Raw genomic sequence first — 22,495 nt, 5'->3', positions numbered from 1 at the left:
TTCTAGTCTGTAATCACAATTAAGTCTTCCTTGCTTTGTCTGAGGTTTGACTCTAAAAGCTGAAAACCAGTATTTACTTTATTATGATTATTTAAATACTTAGTAGCTAAGTTTTATGCTATGATTAGATTCTTGTCAGTTTCATTGAAGCTTTGATCTATGTGCCACTGTTAAATGAATTCTCTTTCTCATACTCCCAGCAGCTGTTCGAAATCACCTTACATATTATATTAGGTTGCTTCATGTTTGAAGCATGCTTTCTTGTACGGTTGGAAATGTTTTCTTTTCCCTGAAGTTTCCACTTGCCCTTGTTTCAGGGGATGAAGAAATGTACACCATCCATGTGTGCCATTGTGTTTCCTCCAGCTTCTTATTCAATGCATATATTAAAATTCATTTCATGTGGCTATTCTAATTTGGAGGATTTGTCTCCCAGTTGAACTATTCTTGTACAATGTATTATTCTATAAATTTATAGTTGCATTTCTCTTTTTTAAAATATGCATCTTGTACTCTTTCTCATTTTGTAAAGTGTGTGCTGAGATACCACAGCTTCTCAGATATTTCTGAGAATTTTAACATTTTTAGGTTCTTTTCTGTTCCTTAAATTATTTCCTCAGGAGTCAATTCTTCATTTAACCTTAGGCACTTTTTGGTCATATTGCAGGCTTTTGACAAATGGTGATTTTTCAGCCAGACAAGTCTACAGGCAGGGCTGGTAGCTTTGCCCCGGAGTGGGTGAGCCACTGCGGAGAAGTCAAGCATGCTGCAGGGCCCCCACATGACATGAGGCTGGCAGTGGCTCTGCAGGCAGATGTTGAGCATCAAAGCACAGTAAGTTCATGGTCAGTCAGCAGGTAAGTGGAAGAAGGAAGGCAGTGTGCACCTGAGCCCTTTGCAGAAGAGTACCTCTTCCCTGACCAGTCTTTTTAGAGTGGCTGGTCTAAAGTAACCCACAGTCTCGCTTTCAATGTCCTGTGTATTTTCTTCATACCAGGAATTGATAATATATTTCTTACTCATTTATTTATTTTATTATGCTCTGACTGTACCACTACACTATAAACAGATGCATAAGTTATGTATATGAGATAATATGGGGCAAGTTCCAATCAGTGAAGACTTGGCTTTATAAGCACATGTGATAATCTTACAATTAGGGACACCCTTCAAAGGTAATTCTACCTTTAATGTATATTATATAATATTTAGGGTAATTAATTTCATATGATCATAAGTTGCAAAACCCTAATTTTTCTTGGTTTTTGATCTTCTATTCACACAAATACTCACACACAAAGTCAGGGATGTAATCACATTATTTAGAGGCTAATGCAATATTTAAGCCTTTCTAAGTTTATGAATACCACACTAGCGCTACAGAAGTTGTCAAAAATAATTCCAATGAAGTCATTCAAATGCATCCCTAACACCCATATTTCAAAGAGTTTCTATGTATTTTGGTAAAGACCAAAATCCTTCCTAAGTAAATGTGAATCCTTGCTAATTGAAAATGACCCTTGAGGAGGAAGAATAAAGGGGGCTGAATAAACCAGCCCACATCAGAAGTGTGGAGCCAGGGTTGTGACTCATATCTCCCCTCTCCTGATTCAAGGAAAACAGATCTAGGAAAGCAAAATCCTACGGCCCACCAAAGTCTGCTCTCCTCCTTACCCACCCAATAGTTGTCAAGGTCTCCCAGAATTGTATCATGGGCCTTTTCTTGTCACTTTCTAAGTTCTCCTAGAGCCTCCTACACGTCCAACAGTTAACACCACCATCTTCTCTTATGCTGATGCCTCCAAATCTACACAACCAACTCCCATCTCTATATTGAGATCCAAGTCCCTAACTTGTTACACTAATTTTATTTCTAGCTAACTTCCAACTAATTCTAACTAATTAATTGGTACCTTCAGATGTAAGCTAAACTCAGAAACATTCATCCTTGACCCTCAAACTATCTCTTCTTTCTTTCTACAAGCCATAATGGTACCACCACCTCCCGATCAACCAAGCCAAGAGTCCCTACACCTTCCCAGGTAGGCCCTGTTCAATGGTCTCCTTAATGTCTCCCACATCTCTCTGTGCCCCTTTATCTCCTTTATCAACTATTCAAAAGCATCTGGCAAATGGCCCATTATTTACAAAAACAATAGAAGAGGCTTTTGTTTTGGAGTTTACACTACTATAAACAAAAAAGACAAAGTTTCTAAGTAATCTACCCTGTCAGTCCCCAAACTCATTAAAAAATTCCTTCCTACAAGTTAATAAAAACATGAGACTTACTTAAATGGTGTAAAAAAAAACGGTAAAGTAGCTTCTTTTTTCTGAGTCATTTTCACCTGGAACGAGACAGGAAAATATTTTACTATATTATAAATGAGAAAAAAAAAATCAGTTTCATTTTGAAATACAAATATACATTAAAATGTCTCTTTGGGGATAGTTTATTACTTTCAAACTAAATGGAATTTTATGTTACTATTTTATTCCATAAATATTTAAACAGAAATTTCAGATTATCATACTATCACAATAAGCTGAGAATTAATCATATCAAGCTTGCAAAATAACATATTGTAATGTAATTAAACAATACTTTTTTTTAAAGATTTTATTTATTTATTTGAGAGAGAGAGAATGAGAGAGAGCACATGAGAGGGGGGAGGGTCAGAGGGAGAAGCAGACTCCCCGCTGAGCAGGGAACCTGATGCGGGACTCGATCCAGGGACTCCAGGACCATGACCTGAGCTGAAGGCAGTCGCTTAACCAACTGAGCCACCCAGGCACCCTAAACAATACTTCTTTTACTCTTAGAAAACAAAATAAGTCAAGCTGCATTAATAGTATTAAGAATAACAAAGTTTCAGTTAAATGGTCACCTCTTTAGCTTAGTTTAAACATATGGTAATGTACATGAAAAACCAAGAAATGTTGCAATCTCTAATACTACTTCTGTGGGGGCAAATTCCAATCAATAAAGAGTTGGTGTGTAGTCTTTATAAGCATATGTGGTAGTTTAAAATTAGAGACACTTCTCAAAGGTAATTCTACACCTCAAACTGATTCATGGAAAGTGCACTTCAAAAATGTTAAACTTTATGACACTAGTCAAATATACAAAATTTAAAGATAATAAACTACAGAAAATAATTTCTTAAAACACAAAATCAAATATTTTCACTTATATTTGATTTTAAAGTTGTAGTAGTATCCATTTTTGTGTGTATCATATTTTACCTTGAATTGTTCAAGAATCTGCATTGCATTTGTAAACATGCTCTCTGCTTTGAAGAGATCAGTGTTGTTAAGATAATCTATAGGAAGGATACCCTGTAAATAATAAACACTGGTTTAATATTAGTATTAATATTATTAGCATACTATTATTAGTATTAATAGCTCAGGCTGTTCTTATAAAACAAAACATACTTACAAAGGAAGCACTAGAGATACTTAGATGAACAAATTACTGAAATAATTAAGCAAAATATCTTTTTAAAAATCGTAACTGAAAAACGTTCTATTATTTTTTCTACAAAGTAGATATAATAAAGTAAATAAAGCAAAAGAGATGAAATAGGTTCAATAAAACCTAGAATCTATTCAAAGGCTACTGTGTGCTAGGCAGTGAACGAAATGCTTTGCACACATAAAAAAATCACTATGGTGGGTCCCAACCAGTATACCTAAAAAGAAAAAAAAAAGGCATAATAAGAAAATTGAGAGTATACTGGGCACAGTAAAAGTAAAGACTGTTCTGTGAAGCTTTTGTCTCAGTTATACACATGCACACATACTTATGACTATAAGGGTCATTTTCTCAGAGTTCTGAGTTTGATGACATAATTTCTTAGAAGTTTGATTTGAAGAGCTAGTAAGAATGGCTGGTTGGAAAATATGGCTTTTCAGCATCCAGTGCCCTCCCATTCTTAACAGCATTACCATTCTATGTTTAGAAATCTACCCCACTATGGAATTTAAGAAACAAAACAGATGAACATAGGGGGAGGGAAGGGAAAAATAAAGTAAGATAAAAACAGAGAGAGAGGCAAACCATAAGAGACTCTTGACTATAGAGAACTATAGAGAACAAACTGAGGGTTGCCGGATGGGTGGGGGCTGGGTTAAATGGGTGATGGGCATTAAGGAGGGCACTCTCGATGAGCACTGGATGTTATATGTAAGTGATGACTCATCACTAAATTCTACTCCTGAAACTAATACTATACCATATGTTAACTAACGTGAATTTAAATAAAATCTTGGCAGAAAAAAAATCTCCCCCACTGGATATAATATAGTAGGTTTCTAATGGAGCCCCACCTTCCTTTACTGAAGGGTAGACAATTAACCTAGGCTAGCCCACTCAAATGGTAAGCACTGGAATTTGACTCTTGACAGTCAAGGAATAAAAAGTACAACAGGTATAATACTCTTCTCCCCTAGTGTAGGTGCCCTGGGCACAACTGTTTGGTTCTTTCTTGCAAGTCTCTGGTGCTCTCTTAGTTCCTGTTCATTTCTAAGTCTGGTTTTTGAGCACCCCTTTGATTCAACAACCCAGCAATATCTTTTTAATAAATTCCTTTTAAATGGATTAAGTTTCTGCTGCTTGCAATAAAAATTATTTATATATTTTTACCACTTACAACTGAAATACAAAGATAAATCTGTACACATTTTAAAAAATAAAAAATTTTAAAGAAAAGCTGTTAGACTAGTGCTCCATGTTGTAGGTTATAATACACACAGTTATGAGACATTATTGTATAGAGAGGAAAATACAGTTTTAAATGTAACCAAAGATTATTCAGTAAGACATAAAAAAGTAAATTTTACTGTACACTAACTTTTTTTCCTGAGAGCTGATAAGAAAATTTTACTCCTTACCACTGAATTAAGGGGAAAGGGAACTCCAATAAGAGAAGCCATCAATGGTGCAACATCAGCCTACAAGCAGAAAAGTTCAATTCTAATAAGTCTACAGACATCAATAAGAATATTAAATAATTTAATGCAACTATATTTTGGACTATAATCATGATGTTCATTATATTCCATTACCTTGAAACATTTAATATACAATAGATATCGACTCTAAAAATATCATTTGTTACAGCTGCATTAATGTGTAAAAAAATAAATTTGAAAGAGCCCCAAAAAGGTTACCTACCCTGGTGGCTAAGAACTTGACTACTTTATATAATAGTTTTTCAGTATTATGAAAAGGATGCCTTAACTAGATAGAAAGTAAATAGCAATAGAGGGCTCTAACTGGAGAAATGTATTCATTAACTAAAGAAGTATATACCAGAAGGTTTGGCCAGCCAGTGAAGTCCAGGAAAGATATAACCCCCCTAGTTTCCTAGAAAGTTGTTTCTGCCCCCACTTCCATTTCCCCAGCTCCCCACCACTCCTCAGCCCGCTCCAAGTTCCTTTTTGACCCTTCACCATCCCATTGACCACTCTACCTTGGAGAGCTAACATCCTCTGTTTTTCGACATCTGACTGTTTTTATATTAGTTCTTATCATTTTTCAGGCAGTAAAGTGCTTAGATGTCAGAATACCCAGTTCCAAATCCTTGCCTGCAATCTCTCAGACCTTGGGCAGGTTACTTAACCTCCCCCAATGCCTTGGTTTCCTTATCATTTATTTACTTATTTCCTTATCATTTATTTATTTTAAAAACTCTCCCTTAACAGAGTTATGGCATAATTAAATGAGATTAAATTTATGAAGTACCTGGCACATAATAATCGTGCAATAAATGGTAGCTACAAATGCTGTTGTGGTTATTTTAATTGGCCTCTCAGCAGCACTGTGCAGCCCACTCCCTTCTCAGCTTCTGTAACACCGCACTCCACTGAGTGTCTTCAGTTTCACTGTGGCTCTTTTCCAGATACCATCTCTACTTCCCCATTTAAAGTTGGAGCTTGGTCCCAGGCTCTCAACGCTTCTCACTCTTTACCATCTGGACTCTCTTTACGAAGTAGCATCCCAGAGAAAATTGGAAAACTCCAATGGCCTCTAATTGCCTTCTCCCTTTTCCCCAGTCCCCTGTTGGCCTCCTCTAATGCTGCAGCCAGAGAAGTCCTTTCACCAAAAGACAGATTATATCACTCTCCATGCTTCAAATACTTCAAGGGCTTCCCCAAGCTTCAGGATTAAGTCCACAGGCCCAAAAGGCCCTTCAGGATCTAGCACCTACCCAGACATCATACTACAGTCTCAGTTGCTCTGTGCTGTGACCCTTTCATATACCATTATCCTCTTCCCAGAGCTCTGTGTACATAATGCTGCCTCTGCCTGGAAAGGGAGAGGGAGGATCATGTGCCTCGTAACTCCTACTTCTTCTTCAGTCTCAGCTCAATCCTCAATGTCTTGGGAAGACTTTGTTGACCATACCGTCTACCAGATACATCCACTCTACGCTCTCCTGGCTTCACAGTCCTCTTTTGTAGTACTTAGGCACAGCTGTAATTTTACATTTATTTGTATAATAATAATTTGGTTACTCTGTTCTCACCCCCACACTGTAAGCTTCCCAGGGCAGGCATTTTGTCTGCTTTGACTCATCATTATATCCCTTATACATGTTTAATGCTAATGTCTACACAATGTTCAAACATACTGTAGACACATAACAATGTTGGTGGAAGGAATGAATAAAGAAATTCTCATCTAATGTAGATTTGAAGTAGGAGCATTCAGAGAGCAATAGCTGAATCGATATTTAGTTTTAAACTATAATCCAGTCTGGCTATAAGTAAAACATTTTTTTTTTAAAGATTTTATTTATTTATTTGACAGAGAGAGACACAACGAAAGAGGGAACACAAGCAGAGGGAGTGCTAGAGGGAGAAGCAGGCTTCCCGTGGAGCAGGGAGCCTGATGTGGGGCTCGATCCCAGGACCCTGAGATCATGACCTGAGCTGAAGGCACACGCTTAACGACTGAGCCACTCAGGCACCCCTAAGTAAAACATGTTTTATGATCTTCAAGATATTCCCTATTCCTCTGACAGTGATTTTTATTGCAAAATTAATTAAGTTGCTATTCTAATTTTATATATTTTCATTTATTTGGGTGATATGCAGCCATCCTGAGAGAAAAGACCATTCTTAATATGCTGACAGAGAACAGGCTTCTGCAATCACAGGCCTGAAAATGAGCTCCTGGGCCTTGGTTTATCCACTACAATAAGAAATACCGGCTTGTGAGGTGACCTGGAGAAGGTAAAATAGTCCTACCACCTTGAAGGCCATATACCAATAATGCCATGCCTTTTACAAATAGTGAAGATGGCTGTTTACATAGCATATCTTCAACAATGAAAATTCCATGCTTCCTATTCATACATAATGTTACCAGTCTAACTTGATTAAGTTGGCCATGCATTTTCCTGTAATCTAAGGTTTCTAGCTAAGTAATCTATATTTTGTCATCTTTTTTCCATTGCATTTGTAAGCATCCTGGCTAGAATTAAAGATAAAATATGTGTTAATAAAAAAGAAATGGTAACTCATACTACAGGGGAAAAATCCATAATAGGCTTTTATTATTTATTAGCTCTGTGCTTAAAGCAACTAAGCAAAGCAACCATGACAAGAAATCACAGAAATTGAACAGGCATGCAGATTTCTAATTCTTTAATTAGCCAATGTTATTTGGAGGGAGTCTTCTTTCAGTTTTACTTGGAGCTTTTTTTATTTTGCCAGAAGAAAGATTAGTTGAGTTAAAATATTTGCACTAGAAGGATTTCCCTTGGTAATTGAAATGTTTTGAAAAATCCTTTATCATCATTATTTTTAATATTGTTTTTCACATTTTTTTTTTTTTGGTCTAAACTTCTTATAGGAGATAAATTTGGAAGTGATTAAATTGAACTGAATACCTGATGGATATCTTGCCTTTTCCAGTTCTCTAATTTCCATTCTGAAACACAGATACAAGAGCTGATGTTAAGATTAAAAATAAATAATAGTTTCATTATTAAGAGAGATCAAGGCATAATGTCAAACGAAAGTATTGGGAAAATCTATTTTAAGCCAACTATGAATAAAAAGGGCACTTAAACAGGCACAGCTATATATTTTTAAAACTAGAATTTTAAAGGAATAGCTTTAAAATAAATATTAGTGTTTTCTGTGATGATTTATTAAACTTTCAAAATGCTCATTTGCAGACAATTGTTTCAAAACATCAAAAGGCCAAGGAAGGGAAGATCAAGTAAAAGGCACAATGATAACAGCTGTCAGCATGACTACAACTAATGACAGTCCTGCTCCAGGGAGTAATTAAGGCAATTGATAGTCTGTTAGGCAACCTAACCCTTTCTTCTTTCTATAATGGCAGTTGCTTGCAAAATACTTAAAATTGTAGCTGTGATGTTCCTACTGTCACTAATCCCAAATGTTAAAATATTATAGTGAGTTACTATTAAAATCACCTTCAGAGATACCTCATTCCCCTATTTTTCTACATATAAATTCAGAAATTTCATTAAACAGTCATCAAAACAAATGATGAGAGACCATGTCTTGATTTAATGATTTTAAGATATATTACCAAAAGGGTTCTAAGATATTTTTTATGATGAAATTTCCTTTAATAAGCTAGTAAAGTTTAAAAATATGTTCCTGGTTCTACTAGTCAGCTACTAAAAATTCACACTAATCACCTGATGAGGAAAGAATGCACATTCCCTTTCTCTATAACTTAAGATTCCTAATATTCATGTAAGAAAAAAGTATATTCCTTCTGTAGTGATTTTTGAAGTTAAGTCATTCTAAACCATTAATTCACTGAGAAATCAAGTGCCAAAATAAAGTTTTATCTCCTAAGTACAAACATACTATTTAACCTAGTTTCTATTAGACCCAATCTAATCCATTTACCACAGGGCATAGGAATATAAAATGGCAAAGCTGCTTTAGAAAACAGTGTGGCAGTCTGCAAGAAATTAAACATAGAGTTATATATGACCCACTTATTCCATCCCTAGGTATCTACCCAAGAGAAATGAAAACATATATCTACACAAAAAATTTTTACACAAATGTTCATAGCAGCACTATCATAATAGCCAAATATGGAAACAACCCAAATGTCCATAAGATAATTGAATAAATATGGTCTATACATACAATAGAATATTATTCAGCTATAAAAAAACTACTTATACATGCTACAATACAGATGAACCTTGAAAAAATTATGCCAAGTGGACGAAGTCAGACACAAAGACCAGACAGTGAGTAATTCCACTTTTTTGAAATGTCCAGAATAAGCAGATCCAGAGAGAGAAAGTAGAGTAATGGTTGAGGGAGAAATAAGGTGTGACTGCTAATGGGTAGGGGGTTTCTTTGGGGGTGCTGATGAAATGTTAGTAATTAAATAGTAGAGGTGATTGTACAGTCTTGTGAATATACTAAAAACCCTGAATTGTACACTTTTAAAACATGAATTAAAATTAAAATGGTATGAGAATTATATTTCAATAAAAAAATAAATTCAAAGAAATAGTCTAAGGAAATCTTATTATGCAAACCAAAAAGAGTCTTCCATGATAGAAATACCTAAACATGGCTGTCCCTGGAGAAGGTTTTAAAAAGAAAATTTCTAGGCCTCACCCAGACTCATGGAATTAAAATATCTAGTGACAAGGTCTGGAAATCTGTTTGTTTTTTTAATCTGTATTTTTAGCAAGGGTTTTGGGTGAGTTTTGTTGTTTTTTTTTTAAAGATTTTATTTATTTATTTGACAGAGAGAGACACAGCGAGAGAGGGAATACAAGCAGGGGGAGTGGGAGAGGGAGAAGCAGGCTTCCCGCCGAGCAGGGAGCCCGATGCGGGGCTCGATCCCAGGACCTGGAATCATGACCTGAGCCGAAGGCAGATGCTTAATGACTGAGCCACCCAGGCGCCCCTTGGATGAGTTTTATACAACTAATCTGGAGTAAGGCATTTGAAAGGAATTTGTTTTGGCCAATTAATAAAAATTTTGGAACTCTAGAAAAAACCTTACCTTACCCAATAAGCAGAGCTCCAGGAAAAAGGAATTCATTTTCCTTATGGATTAGGAAGGAAGGGAGGCTTGAGTAACACAGACAGCCTTCAAAAGTACTAGAGACAGGGCACAATCAGTCCAGTTGTGAAATGTCAATTTGTGACATATGTGTGATTTATCTGAATGATAGTCTTTGCAGGTAAGATTTGACTCAAGAGTTTAATGTAAATCCCAGCAATAAAAAGGCTTGTGGAAAAAAAAAGTAATAGGATAATTTATACTTGTATCTTCATAAGGCAGATAACTAAGACTATATATTTCCTTTCTTTTTTCCTTTTTTTTTGAGAGAGAGAGAGAGCGCGCGCCCGTGTGTGTGCAGGCACTTGTGAGGAGGGAGGGGAGAGTGGGAGGGAGAGAGAGAATTCTAAGCAGGTTCCAGGCTCAGCGCAGAAGCCTGATGCGGGGCTTGATCTCATGACCCTGAGATCATGACCAGAGCCAAAATAAGAGTTGGATGCTTAACGGACAGAGCCATCTAGGCACCCCTAAGACTATATATTTCAATCTGAATATTATAAACCAAATAATACAAACTATATAAAAGTAATACATAAAAGTCATAATGATACAAATATCAAAATGAAAACTATAACTTGAAAAGTAATCTTTTAAAGTTAAACTTTGGTTTTATTTTAAAATGTTATATTTATAAAAACAATAAAGATAAATGTTTATACCTTTCAAAAATGCATCATCAAATTTCTGAGCTGACACTTTTTGGGGATACTTGATTCCAGCTCCCCAAGAGACAAAAGGAGTTAAAGTCTCTGAAGGATGACCAGCCCCATGGAAACCTACAAATAAGACACTAAGAGTAATAAGACAAGTGTATAAGAACTAACATATATTTTTTTAAATACTTAATTTTTTTTAAAGATTTCATTTATTTATTTGACAGAGAGAGACACAGCGAGAGAGGGAACACAAGCAGGGGGAGTGGGAGAGGAAGAAGCAGGCTTCCCACTGAGCAGGGAGCACAATGCGGTGCTTGATCCCGGGGACCCTGGGATTATGACCTGAGCCGAAAGCAGACGCTTAACGACTGAGCCATCCAGGCGCCCCTCTAATTTCTCATTTTAAATGAGAATATATTCCTTTTATAGCTAGAAGATTCTCTGCATAAGAACAGGTTTTTTTCTAACATTAACACATTAAGCAATTTTGTGCTAGACACTACATATACTAAGACATCTAATCCTCTTCGACATTACAAGATATCTGCAAGCTACATTTACCACTACTTTAATCATAAGGTACATGTCACTTAAAGACAGACTAACCCCAGTCTGTCATCCCATGGTCAGAGGTAAAGATAAATGCTGTTTTCCCATCATTTCCATAAAAATGTTCAAGCATGGACACAATCTCTTTTATTCCATCATCAACTACTTTAACGTTGTCCTTATATTCCCTGTTTAAAAAGAAACAGAAGAACAAATTAAATTACAATAATTTGGAAAACTCAAATTTCTTCAACATGAACTAATTACATCTAAAGTTGGTAACTCCTAAAATACTTTTATTTTTTTTAATTTTTTATTTAAATTCAATTAGCCAACATATAGAGTATATCACTCCTAAAATACTTTTTTTTTTTAAGACTTTATTCATTTATTTGTCAGAGAGGGAGAGAAAGACAGAGAGTGCACAAGCAGGGGGAGCAGCAGGCAGAGGGAGAAGCAGACTCCCTGCTGAGCAGGGAGCCCAAAATGGGACTTAATCCCAGCATCCTGGGATCATGATCCTGGGAAGGCAGATGCTTAACCAACTGAGCCACCCAATCATCCCTCCTAAAATACTTTTAGATTTCATCATGAATATTTTAAAATCAGAGCTCTTTAGATTGTTAAAAATAATATTCTTTCCTTTTAAAGAAGCAAAAGAATATGAAATAGTTTTCAGGAATAGTTTAAAAGAAGAATATTCTCCTATACTAGCAAATACATTTTAATGAATGCTTTTTACATCTCAAATGCATTAATTATGACTTCCAAGTTCATGCCTCTCAGTGCAAACTATATTGTTCTTGTCATATTAATAGGTATCACTGTTTCAGGTATAAAATGTTTCTATCCCTTAGTGTTTGTGATATAAAACATTAATATAACATTCTAAACAAATTATATTTAAGCGTTCCATTCAGTTGAACAGATTGGTTTGGTATGAACTCTTTCACTTGAACCAGTCCATCATGTTTAAGAAAGGGAGCATGAGGTATTCATTACTGGCAGCTAATCAATAGGCTTTATAGTTACAGTTAGACTTATCTAAACCAAATTCTAAATAAAGAAATATAACATGGATTCTTCCTCTTTTGGTTCACAAAACTGAGAAAAATATTTGCTGTTCTATATAAGGAGTGCTACTGAAATATAGTATACAAAACTTTATACATTTGCTAGATACAATACTGATTAAATGGAACACACAAGGAATAGCTAATTACATCTTTTTGTGATATAAATATTAACACCATATAAATGCTTTCCCCCCTAAGATTTCCTTAAATATTTCTAAAATATGTAATTTGTCCCTGCCTTGATAAATGAATATGGAATATAAGTAATGTGATAATTACAAAAAAAATTATAATACTTTAAAAGTTCAAACAGAATAGCTAAGTCTCTCAAAAACACGAAATTAAACACAGCATTAAAATTACCTCGATGTTGGTCGGTGAGCATGTCCATTTGTATCTATTCCTAATAAATGTAAGAAAAAAACTATTTTTTCTTCATTTACTTTAGAAAACAAAGATTGGTTGTTTCTGGCAGCATGAAAGAATTCCTATATGTAACAAATCAGTTAAAGAAATTTAGTTCATTTGTTTTATTTAAAAAATAATTCTGATGAAAACATTTAATTACATTTATATATAAGATTATCTTATTTTGTTTAAATTTATCCTCAGGACCTACTAATACAAAGTCCTTATTGTTGGTTCAGACATCAACATTCAAATAATGAGTGAGCTATTTTCTGGGTTAGAAAAGTAGGCCAAGAAAAGGTTATAGAAAGGGGATCTTGATTTCATGAAGATTTCATAATCACTGAATAAAATACAGCAGGTTGAAGAAATATTTTGACAAGAATCAAGTAAAACAGTACTAGAGGCAACATTTTAGGAACATTTTATCATTTTTAAATGTTTTTGGAGCTGGACTACTTCTCGCTGTCCTGTCTAGGTTACCACCCTAGTCCCAACAAGTTCAACCACAACTGCTCACTCGGAACACTGTGAATAGCTTCCGAACAATCTCCTTTGCCCAACGCTAGAATCTGTTCTTCACATTGTATGATAGAAAAATGCCCTAACTTAATAAAATATGGGTCAAAAATTATTATATTAATTTCATAATGATAAGCTGGATTTATAATGCCCTAAGACAAAGGATTAAACTTCTACTTACATACACATGAACATGTAAACTATTTTAGATAAATCAACAGGCTAGGCCAAGATACATAATTATTGTTCACATAAATGTCTCTAACTATACAGTACATGGTAACTTTAACAAGAGCTATTTAATTGTCCAATAAAAGTCTGAAATACTTTTTGAAATAATTCTTCATTATTATAAATACTAAAAAATACAAATGGTGCCATTACAGAAGCCTGCTATTCAAGAATAGAAGTAAATAAAAAACATAATATGTAACCTGCTACCATCCTCCTTAAAAGCATAAAACCATCCCCTAACTTTCATATACATTCTACTTAGCCCCTAAGAAGTTTTAAATCTAGATAGAAGTGGCAAGTTCTTCAAAAGAAAGGAGTTAAATTCTAATGATATAACTGAAAGCTGACAAAAACAAAAAAAACCTAGCAACTTAAGTTAGAATTTGTTCCATGACTGGTAAAAAAAAAAAAATTCCACTGTGTAAAAAGGGCTACTCATTCACATATGGACATAAGATCTGGGAAGCCATGAAATAATCTCGTAGAGCTCAACCCATTAGATTCCTGTTGGCTTTTTAAAAGCTAGTCTTTTGGACACAAGAGGTGGAATATACCCCTAGCTACTTTGCCTTCCATATTTAGTGCACCGGTGACCATCAGCCCCCACTTTTTCTCACCTCCTTGCAAAGGCACTCATTCATTTTTACACCCAACAAATGTTTGCTATGCATCAGGGGAGACTGCTCAGTGACCCCCCAACAGGCACTCTCCTTCTCTCTCTGAGTAAAACTTGTGCTTTCAAGAAACACGGCAAAGCTCAACCCTAAAACCTACGTATTTCCCATCCTCTCATACAGCTAGATGTACCTTAGAGGTTGTGGCCAACGAGATATAAACCAAATATTGCAGTCAAAAGACTGCAGAACTAAGGCTCTTTGAAACAAGTATAACTTAGTAGGAAAGAAGTTCCTTTTTGATTCCTTGCACTGTCGGTCCTAAAACACTGAAATAATGGCACCTCTTGGATCATGAAAAACACTTGGGAAGATAAAACTCATGCTCTGAGGACAGAGGAGAAATTCAAAGAGACTGGGTCTTAATGACACCATGGAACCAGTATGGCAGTCATGTACTGCATCAACCCTGGGCTGCCTACTTCTGGCATTATCTTTACTGAGACAAAAGTACACTTTTAAGCCATGTTTTTTCCCCTATTACACAGAACTAAACCTAATCTAAGCTAATACTTGTATCTATGTACCAGACAATTCCTTGACAGGAATTAAGTTAACAATGAGAAAAAGTCATTATCTCTACCAACAAGATGTATGGGGGATATGCCAATGTATCAACAATTATGGTACAGCATAATAAAATAGTTAAGATAGAGGTATCAAGGGAATATAGAAGAGGGTTATCTAAGTCGAACGGGAAACAAAGTGAAGCAAAGGGAAGTCATGGAAGGCTTAATAAAGGAGATGGTGCACAGTTTTTTATTTATTTATTTATAAAGATTTTATTTATTTGAGAGTGTGTGAGCGAGAGAGAGCACAAGCCGGGGGAGAGGCAGAGGGAGAAGCAGACTCCCCGCAGAGGGGCTCGATCCCAAGACCCAGGGATCATGTCCCAAACCAAAGGCAGTCACTTAACTGAGTCATGCAGGCGCCCCTGCACAAACAGAGTTATAAAAAGCAAATAGATTCGACACGAATGAAGCTTAAGGACATTATGCTAAGTGAAATAAGCCACTCACAAAGGACAAATATAGTATGGTTCCATTTATATGAGCTGTGTAGGTACAAAACATAGATACATAGGTACAAATACAAAGAAACAGAAAGGAGAATAGTAGTTGCCAGAGGCTGGGAGAGGAGGGGAAATGGGGAGTTGTTTAATGAGCACAGAGTTTCAGTTTTGCAAGATAAAAAAGTTCTGGAGATTGGAGGTACAACGATGTGAATATACTTAACACTACTGAACCTGTACATTTAAAAATGGCTAAAATGGCAAATTTTATGTTACAGGTATTTCACCACATTAAAAAAAAAAAGTGAGTAGACATTTACATGGATTTGTTTTGCTTGGATTAAGCATGAGTCTCTGGCCCAGGCACAAGTCCAGGTAAAGACCCCTGACTCCTTCTCTAGCCTTACCTCAGATCTTGCTCCCAGTGAGTATTCCTGCCACCTTAACTTCCCCTTCTTTCAGTTCCTCAAATCTATTATGCTGCCTCTTCCTTCAGTGCCCAAGATTTACATATTACTGTTGACCTGAAATACTTTTTCATGTGCAATCCAGATCCATCCAACTTTGTCTCCTATACTTCTAATATCATCTCAAAACTCTCAGAAAAGTCTTTCCCTGTCTAGATCACAATTTTCTAAAAGTATATTTTTAGTCCCTGTATTTTTCCTTCACACCATTTCACTGCTGATGATTTCATATTACTGTTATTACTATACATATATACCATATTTTATGAAGTCATGGGCAAATCATTTTTTCTGATCACTAGCAGTGTTGAAATAAAGAAAGGAAAAAAAGACATAAAATCAGGCCAGCCACAAGCTGTATCTGCCCATACACAAGGAATCTAATCCACGATTCTGGAGCATTTTTAGCTATGTCTATGAAATTAGAAACCAAGTGCCTTTCAGCAGATGCTAACATAAGTAGATTATATTAAGAAGTGACAATAAGAAAGTAAAATTTGCCAATTATTTCCTTAAAGAGATTTTATTTAACTTCAAGTTTTCCCTGTTGACAAAAGTATACGTTAAATGAAAAAAGAAAATTTCAAGAAGGTCCTGATAAAAGAAATAGGGTTTATCAAAGAATGTATTGAACACTTAATTCCTGCTAAGTAAATACAGAGAAAAATGCAGACACATACTGAGGAATACATTTACAAACTAACAAAAATGACTATATCATGGAAAAGTCCACAACGCCAGTTCAGAAGACACTACTGGTAAAAAGAAGAATCATTAAAGGTCAATCAATGAATGTTTCTTGCAACAGACAAATTATAAGTTGTAATATGTAAATGAGAAACAATGGACAGGAAGAAAGGAAGCCATTATCCACAAGTGAGATTTTTCACACAATTTTTCAAAATGTAAATTCTATTGGATTCCTGGTGAAAACTGTGATAATTATCACTATCAGACAGTCCAAACTACTTTACTTCTTAGAGAAACTCATGGATATTTTGTTATGACTAATTTGCTGATTAGTTTTTATCTTTCTCTAAAGTGCAATTTTTAAAAAATCCTGTTATTATAAATGCATTACATTTGAATAGAATTTTCAAAAGCATTTTTCATATATCTTACATGATCTCACCACTATAAGAGACTATTGTATGGTAAAAGAATGATCAAGGTTTACCTAGGATTATTCAGCAAATAGGAATGAAGTATAAGCTCCCTGAATTCCAATCTATGGAGCCCATTTAACTGTCAGAAACATGGAATTTAAAAAAGTTATCTTTTTCAAATAATTTTTTTAAAACTTCCATTAATTGTTTATTGTAGAATGTGTAGTTTCTTAGAATCTAGCCTTTTTAAAATAGTATGTTACAATACAGAACTTTCAAGTTTATGCAAGTAGGAAAAAATTAAAATGTATTTACTAACAAATCAGTTTCTAGTACTTTAGGTATAAATACATGTGCTGCAGATGATCAACTCAATAGCACTCACCTTCACATTATCAAAAACCCAAGTATCCAGTTTTGTTACATCATGGGCACCAAAATCCTCACTCTCAGCATCATAGCTATATGTATAAATATGGTCTCCACCAACACCTGAATAGGAAATTTGGGGAAAAAACTTAAAAAAAAATTTTTTTAACTGTCATAAAATATGAAATAGCCATTTAAAAATTTTTGCGAGCAACCAGAATTTTTCACAAAGCATTTTGTATTATAATGGGGAAGAGAAAGACAGGAGGAATAATGAACATTCATTTCATGTGCCATGGACCATGACTTCTACTTTAACATGCTGTTGCTTTTTGTTCTCACAGTAACATTTTTAATTTTAAAGATACACTACATGTAAGTTAATTCATTTAGCCAAAGTCACAAGGCTAATACACAATAGCACAAAAATAAACACCAAAGTGTGTCTCCCTGTACAGATTAAACTATTCAAAAAATTTGTCTTAGGATGCTACAACCTAAAATAGATGAAGTCATTTGGTACTTCCTAAAGCAAGAAGAAAATTTAAAAACTTCACTTATCTTATTCATAAAATGTGTATTTTTCTCAATATAAGGGAATAAATATTGTTAAATTATTTGAAGGGGTCAACAAATATATTAATCTTACACATTTACAAGATTTTATTAAGAATCTATTCAATTGAGTGAATTGCTGAGATAGGCTGAGATAGGCTCTTACAGGTCATGAGGAAGAGATATAACAAATAGCAATCTCTTGGGCGCCTGGGTGGCTCAGTTGGTTAAGCGACTGCCTTCGGCTCAGGTCATGATCCCAGGGTCCCGGGATCGAGTCCCGCATCAGGCTCCCTGCTCGGCAGGAGCCTGCTTCTCCCTCTGACCCTCCCCCCTCTCATGTGCTCTCTCTCTCCCCTCATCCTCTCTCTCAAATAAATAAATAAAATCTTTTAAAAAAAATAGCAATCTCTTATAATAGCAATACAGTTCCAATGACACTACCATTGCTCAGCCATTCTACTCCCTACATCCTAAGTACAGATCTGAGTGAGTTTGTTGGTTACAATAAATGGAACATTCCTGTTGGATTGTTTCTGATTCAGGTGTTGGTCCTGTCCTGTCAGCTATAGCCAGAAGTAGGAAGGTAAGCTTGGTGAGTCACAGCAACTTAATCCACCCTCACCACCACCAGTCCCCACAAAAGCTAAACTGCTTTCCTTTAAAAAAAAAAATTTTTTTTTTTTTCAGATTTATTTGACAGAGAGTGACACAGCGAGAGAAGGAACACAGCAAGGGGAGTGAGAGAGGGAGAAGCAGGCTTCCAGCCGGGCAGGGAGCCCAATGCGGGGCTCGATCCCAGGATGCTGGGATCATGACCTGAGCTGAAGGCAGACGCCCAATGACTGAGCCACCCAGGCACCCCTAAACTGCTTTCCAAAGAAAGGAGTATATATATAAATGGCAAATAGTTTGAGGTTTTTTTACCTTGACCTACATAATTATGTTCTATGAATATCATATGTAAAATTCTGAATGTATATTTTGCTTTCAGGACATACAATAATATTCAATAATGCCAATTATTAAGATTACACCTATGGCTAAGTATAATGTTACAAAACCTTTTCATTAAGTGAAATGACCAGTCATTCTGCTCTCACTAAAAAGCATTTAATGACACAAAATTCAAGATCCAATAATTTCAGAAAAATAATACTAATGAATTTTCTAATCAATGCACAGAAACAAACAGAACAAATCCAAATGGCATGATCTTGAATATATGAAAATAGAAATTATAAGTTATAGCATTTAAATCTTTATGTGAATATCTACAAACTTAATACATTATCAAAGTAAAATGAACCAGACATCAACATCATCATCATAATGAAAAGTTACATGGTAAGCATACTGCTAAATATTTCATAAGAATTACCTAATTTACCTAAAAACAAACCTATGAGATAGAAATTATTATTATCATCACATTTTACAAAAGGCAAACTGAAGTTCAGAGAAGTTATATAACTTGCCCAAGATTATAAAGAGGTTAAATGTTAGAGCCATATACCACTTCATTGAATTCAAGATACTAACAACTATATGATGTGCCAATATTTCAAGTACAACTAAAAGAAAAAATCAAATGGACAAGTCTATCCATTGTAATATACATTCCTATGTCAGAGATGTTAAATATGTAAAAACAAGTATCTCAAAAATCAATAAAATATAGTAAGTAATATAAAAAAATTACCACATTGACTTATTACATATATCACCTGAGGAAAATATAATCAATGACTCTTACCTTTGGCAAACATAGTCAAGATATCTGGGCTTCCCCAGCTCCATGTGTACTTGCTCTCATTAACAAGAGAATCAAATCCCACAGGATTTTCCTTCCATCCTTCAGGTCATTGGAAAAAGAAGCAAACAGTAACAACAGTAATATATACATGGTGAAGTACTAGTATAGCTGCTAAAGAAGTATTCCTCAAATAGTAACAATGACAATTAATTACAGAACAAATGCAAAACTAATAATAGATTTTATGTTACATGCATTATACTATATTTTAAAAAAGAAGCTTACAATAGATAATTTACTTCTTACTAAAACAGAATCACTTTTGAACTTTTGAGAGTTAACATTTAGGAAAACCATGGATACATCCAGATTGTTTCAGTACCACAGAATGATAAAAGACCAAAGCTTAATTCTTGAATCAACACCAGTGTGTGTTTATGAGTAAGGCATGCTAAAATACTTGCCAAAAGTATGTCAAAACACACTTCACTTTATGTCATGATTCAGTGTTAAAGAAGCAATATATATGCAATAAATTTTTCATATAATAAAGTCATATAGGAGGATATATAGTCATATCAGGAGGGCTCGATCCCAGGACCCCAGGATCATGACCTGAGCTGAAGGCAGATGCTTACTTAACCAACTGAGCCACCCAGGTGCCCCGTTCAGACCGTATCTTTTTAAAATCCAAAGTGAAGAACAAATAAAACCTCTCACAAACAGGTTTAAAAGAAACCAGAATATAGATAATACCTTTGGCAACTGCACTGACATCTTCATAAAACCCAGCTATCAGGGCTACGTGACCAGGCCGAGATTCAGTTGGCACACGTGTATGAGATATCCCCCAGCTGCCCTCATGCATTATGATATTCCTAAAAGATATTATAGATCAATAGTTAACATAGACTTTGATTAAATCCTGTTAGAGCTTTAGAAAAATAAGATTATTACAGAAGGAATCAAAACCAGAAAATGAGTCAAAATTTAACAAGGAGAGGAATCTTTCTGATCCCAGCTGAACACAGTCCTAGCCCTCTGACTAGCTGGATTCAGCAGCATAATGAGCTTAGGCGAGACAAAGAACCATCTGGCTACTACACAGAACAAAATACACGATTGCTGTATGAAGCCACAAAGTATTCAGATGGTTTGTTACCTGAGAAATAACTGACACACACAATATTGTTCTATAAATGTCAAATTTCACTAGGTGTGATGTGGTATTGCGGTCATGTAGGAGAAAGTCCTCGTTTTTAGCTGATACATGCTGAAGTGTTTAGCAGTGAAGTGTCATGAGATCTTTCCTTCAAATTATTCAGGAAAAAATAAAAATTTAAGCATATGTGTGTGTGAGTGTGTGTGTGTAGTGAGAGAGAGAATGCAAATACGAAAACAATTAAAAATTGTTAAAACAAGGATAAACTACAGATTTCATCATATACTCCTTTCAATTTCTCTGTGTTGAAAAATTCTCAAAATAAAAAATTAAAGGTAGTGGAAATGGCTAGACTCCTAATTAGGAGTTAAATTATATTCCTAAATTTGAGATTACAACAGGCAAAAGGTTTCTTCTGCTAAAATGTATCAACAGTCTTTAAGTTGTATCACAATGAAAGCAAAGGACTAGCAATGCCATGGCAAGTGAAAGAGCAGCAGAGCAACAAGTTATAAAACCCTGACTGCATTGGTAACAGTTTCCAAGATGAATGCTTGCCGCCCAAAACAAGAAGTACTGGTTTAGATATTCTTTATTACTGACTTACCTCATCCTAAAACCAATTTTGGTAAAATGCATGCATAATAAGTTAAAGTTTGAAAACCATTGAACCATTTGTTATGGGAGAAATACTTTTTAACTTCTTCAGTTATTTAATGAAAACCAAACTTTAACACAAAGGAGGCATAAAGAAATTTGGATATCTGTTTAAAAACATTTTGATCAGTTCAGACCATATATATTTTTAAAATTATTTTATTTATTTATTTGACAGAAAGAGAGCGAGAGAGAGCAGAAGCAAGGGGGAGCAGCAGAGGAAGAGGGAGAAGCAGACTCCCTGCTAGCAGGGAGCCCGATGCAGGGCTCGATCCCAGGACCCCAGGATCATGACCTGAGCTGAAGGCAGATGCTTACTTAACCAACTGAGCCACCCAGGTGCCCCGTTCAGACCGTATCTTTTTAAAATCCAAAGTGAAGAACAAATAAAACCTCTCACAAACAGGTTTAAAAGAAACCAGAAGATTCCTGGAATCATAAACACCTGATGGCATACAGCATAAGGCACATCAACTATGGGAGCTCTTGGCCTGCTACCCACCACCCAAAGGAGAAATAAGTGCTACCGGGAAAGCTCACCTTTTCTCTAACAACTGGTATACTTTTACCTTATTAATTTGCAATGAACTGTATTTCTCTCCTTTCTTTGACAACTAAGAAATTCATCCAAATATATCACCCCAATTTTAAATTATTTGTAGAAATTTATGTGACACATTTTTGTGAACTGAACTTAACTCTGGTTTGATCTTATTTTCCTACCCATATTTTCCCACTACCCTGAATTGCTCACTTAAATTACTTTTATTTTTTGGGGTGCCTGGGTGGCTCAGCCGTTAAGCGTCTGCCTTCAGCTCAGGTCATGATCTCAGGGTCCTGGGATCGAGCTCCATATCAGGCTCCCCGCTCCGCAGGAGGCCTGCTTCTCCCTCTCCCACTCCCCCTGCTTGTGTTCCCTCTCTCGCTGTGTCTCTCTCTGTCAAATAAATAAAATCTTTTTTTTAAAAAAATTACTTTTATTTTTTTAATATGGTATGCATTTATTTAAGCCACCATAAATTTCTGGAAATTCAACAGAAATCCAAGTTCATTCATTCTTCTAGCAGTCAACAAAGATTTAAATTGCCTACTATGTTCTAAGAACTGGAAATAAAGTAGTATACAAAACAAAGGCCCAACCTACATAAAACCTGCACATGCTAAGTACTACCAGGAAAACTAAAACACAGTAAAGAGATAAA

The 22,495-nt window shown here is 35.2% G+C and overlaps 1 protein-coding gene across 5 annotated transcripts in view; it reads right to left on the bottom strand.

Annotated features, from left to right (window-relative positions):
- The window catches only part of PIGN (phosphatidylinositol glycan anchor biosynthesis class N), a 109,835-nt gene that overhangs the window by 67,780 nt on the left and 19,560 nt on the right, over positions 1-22,495 (bottom strand). For all 5 annotated transcript variants that reach the window (XM_034996201.1, XM_034996199.1, XM_034996198.1 and 2 more), the window contains 10 exons: positions 20,231-20,352; positions 19,475-19,573; positions 17,180-17,286; positions 12,735-12,859; positions 11,353-11,483; positions 10,750-10,866; positions 7,899-7,939; positions 4,894-4,953; positions 3,244-3,336; positions 2,290-2,345 (listed from right to left, as the gene is read on the bottom strand). In XM_034996201.1, coding sequence (XP_034852092.1) covers positions 2,290-2,345; positions 3,244-3,336; positions 4,894-4,953; positions 7,899-7,939; positions 10,750-10,866; positions 11,353-11,483; positions 12,735-12,859; positions 17,180-17,286; positions 19,475-19,573; positions 20,231-20,352 — 951 coding nt within the window. The remainder of the gene's footprint in view (positions 1-2,289; positions 2,346-3,243; positions 3,337-4,893; positions 4,954-7,898; positions 7,940-10,749; positions 10,867-11,352; positions 11,484-12,734; positions 12,860-17,179; positions 17,287-19,474; positions 19,574-20,230; positions 20,353-22,495) is intronic.

The sequence above is a fragment of the Mirounga leonina genome, unplaced genomic scaffold (assembly GCF_011800145.1).
Source record: "Mirounga leonina isolate KUSES-001 unplaced genomic scaffold, KU_Mleo_1.0 Mir_93, whole genome shotgun sequence".
NCBI lineage: Eukaryota > Metazoa > Chordata > Mammalia > Carnivora > Phocidae > Mirounga > Mirounga leonina.
Note: the sequence above shows the minus strand (reverse complement) of the source record. Positions and strands in the feature narration are given on the sequence as shown.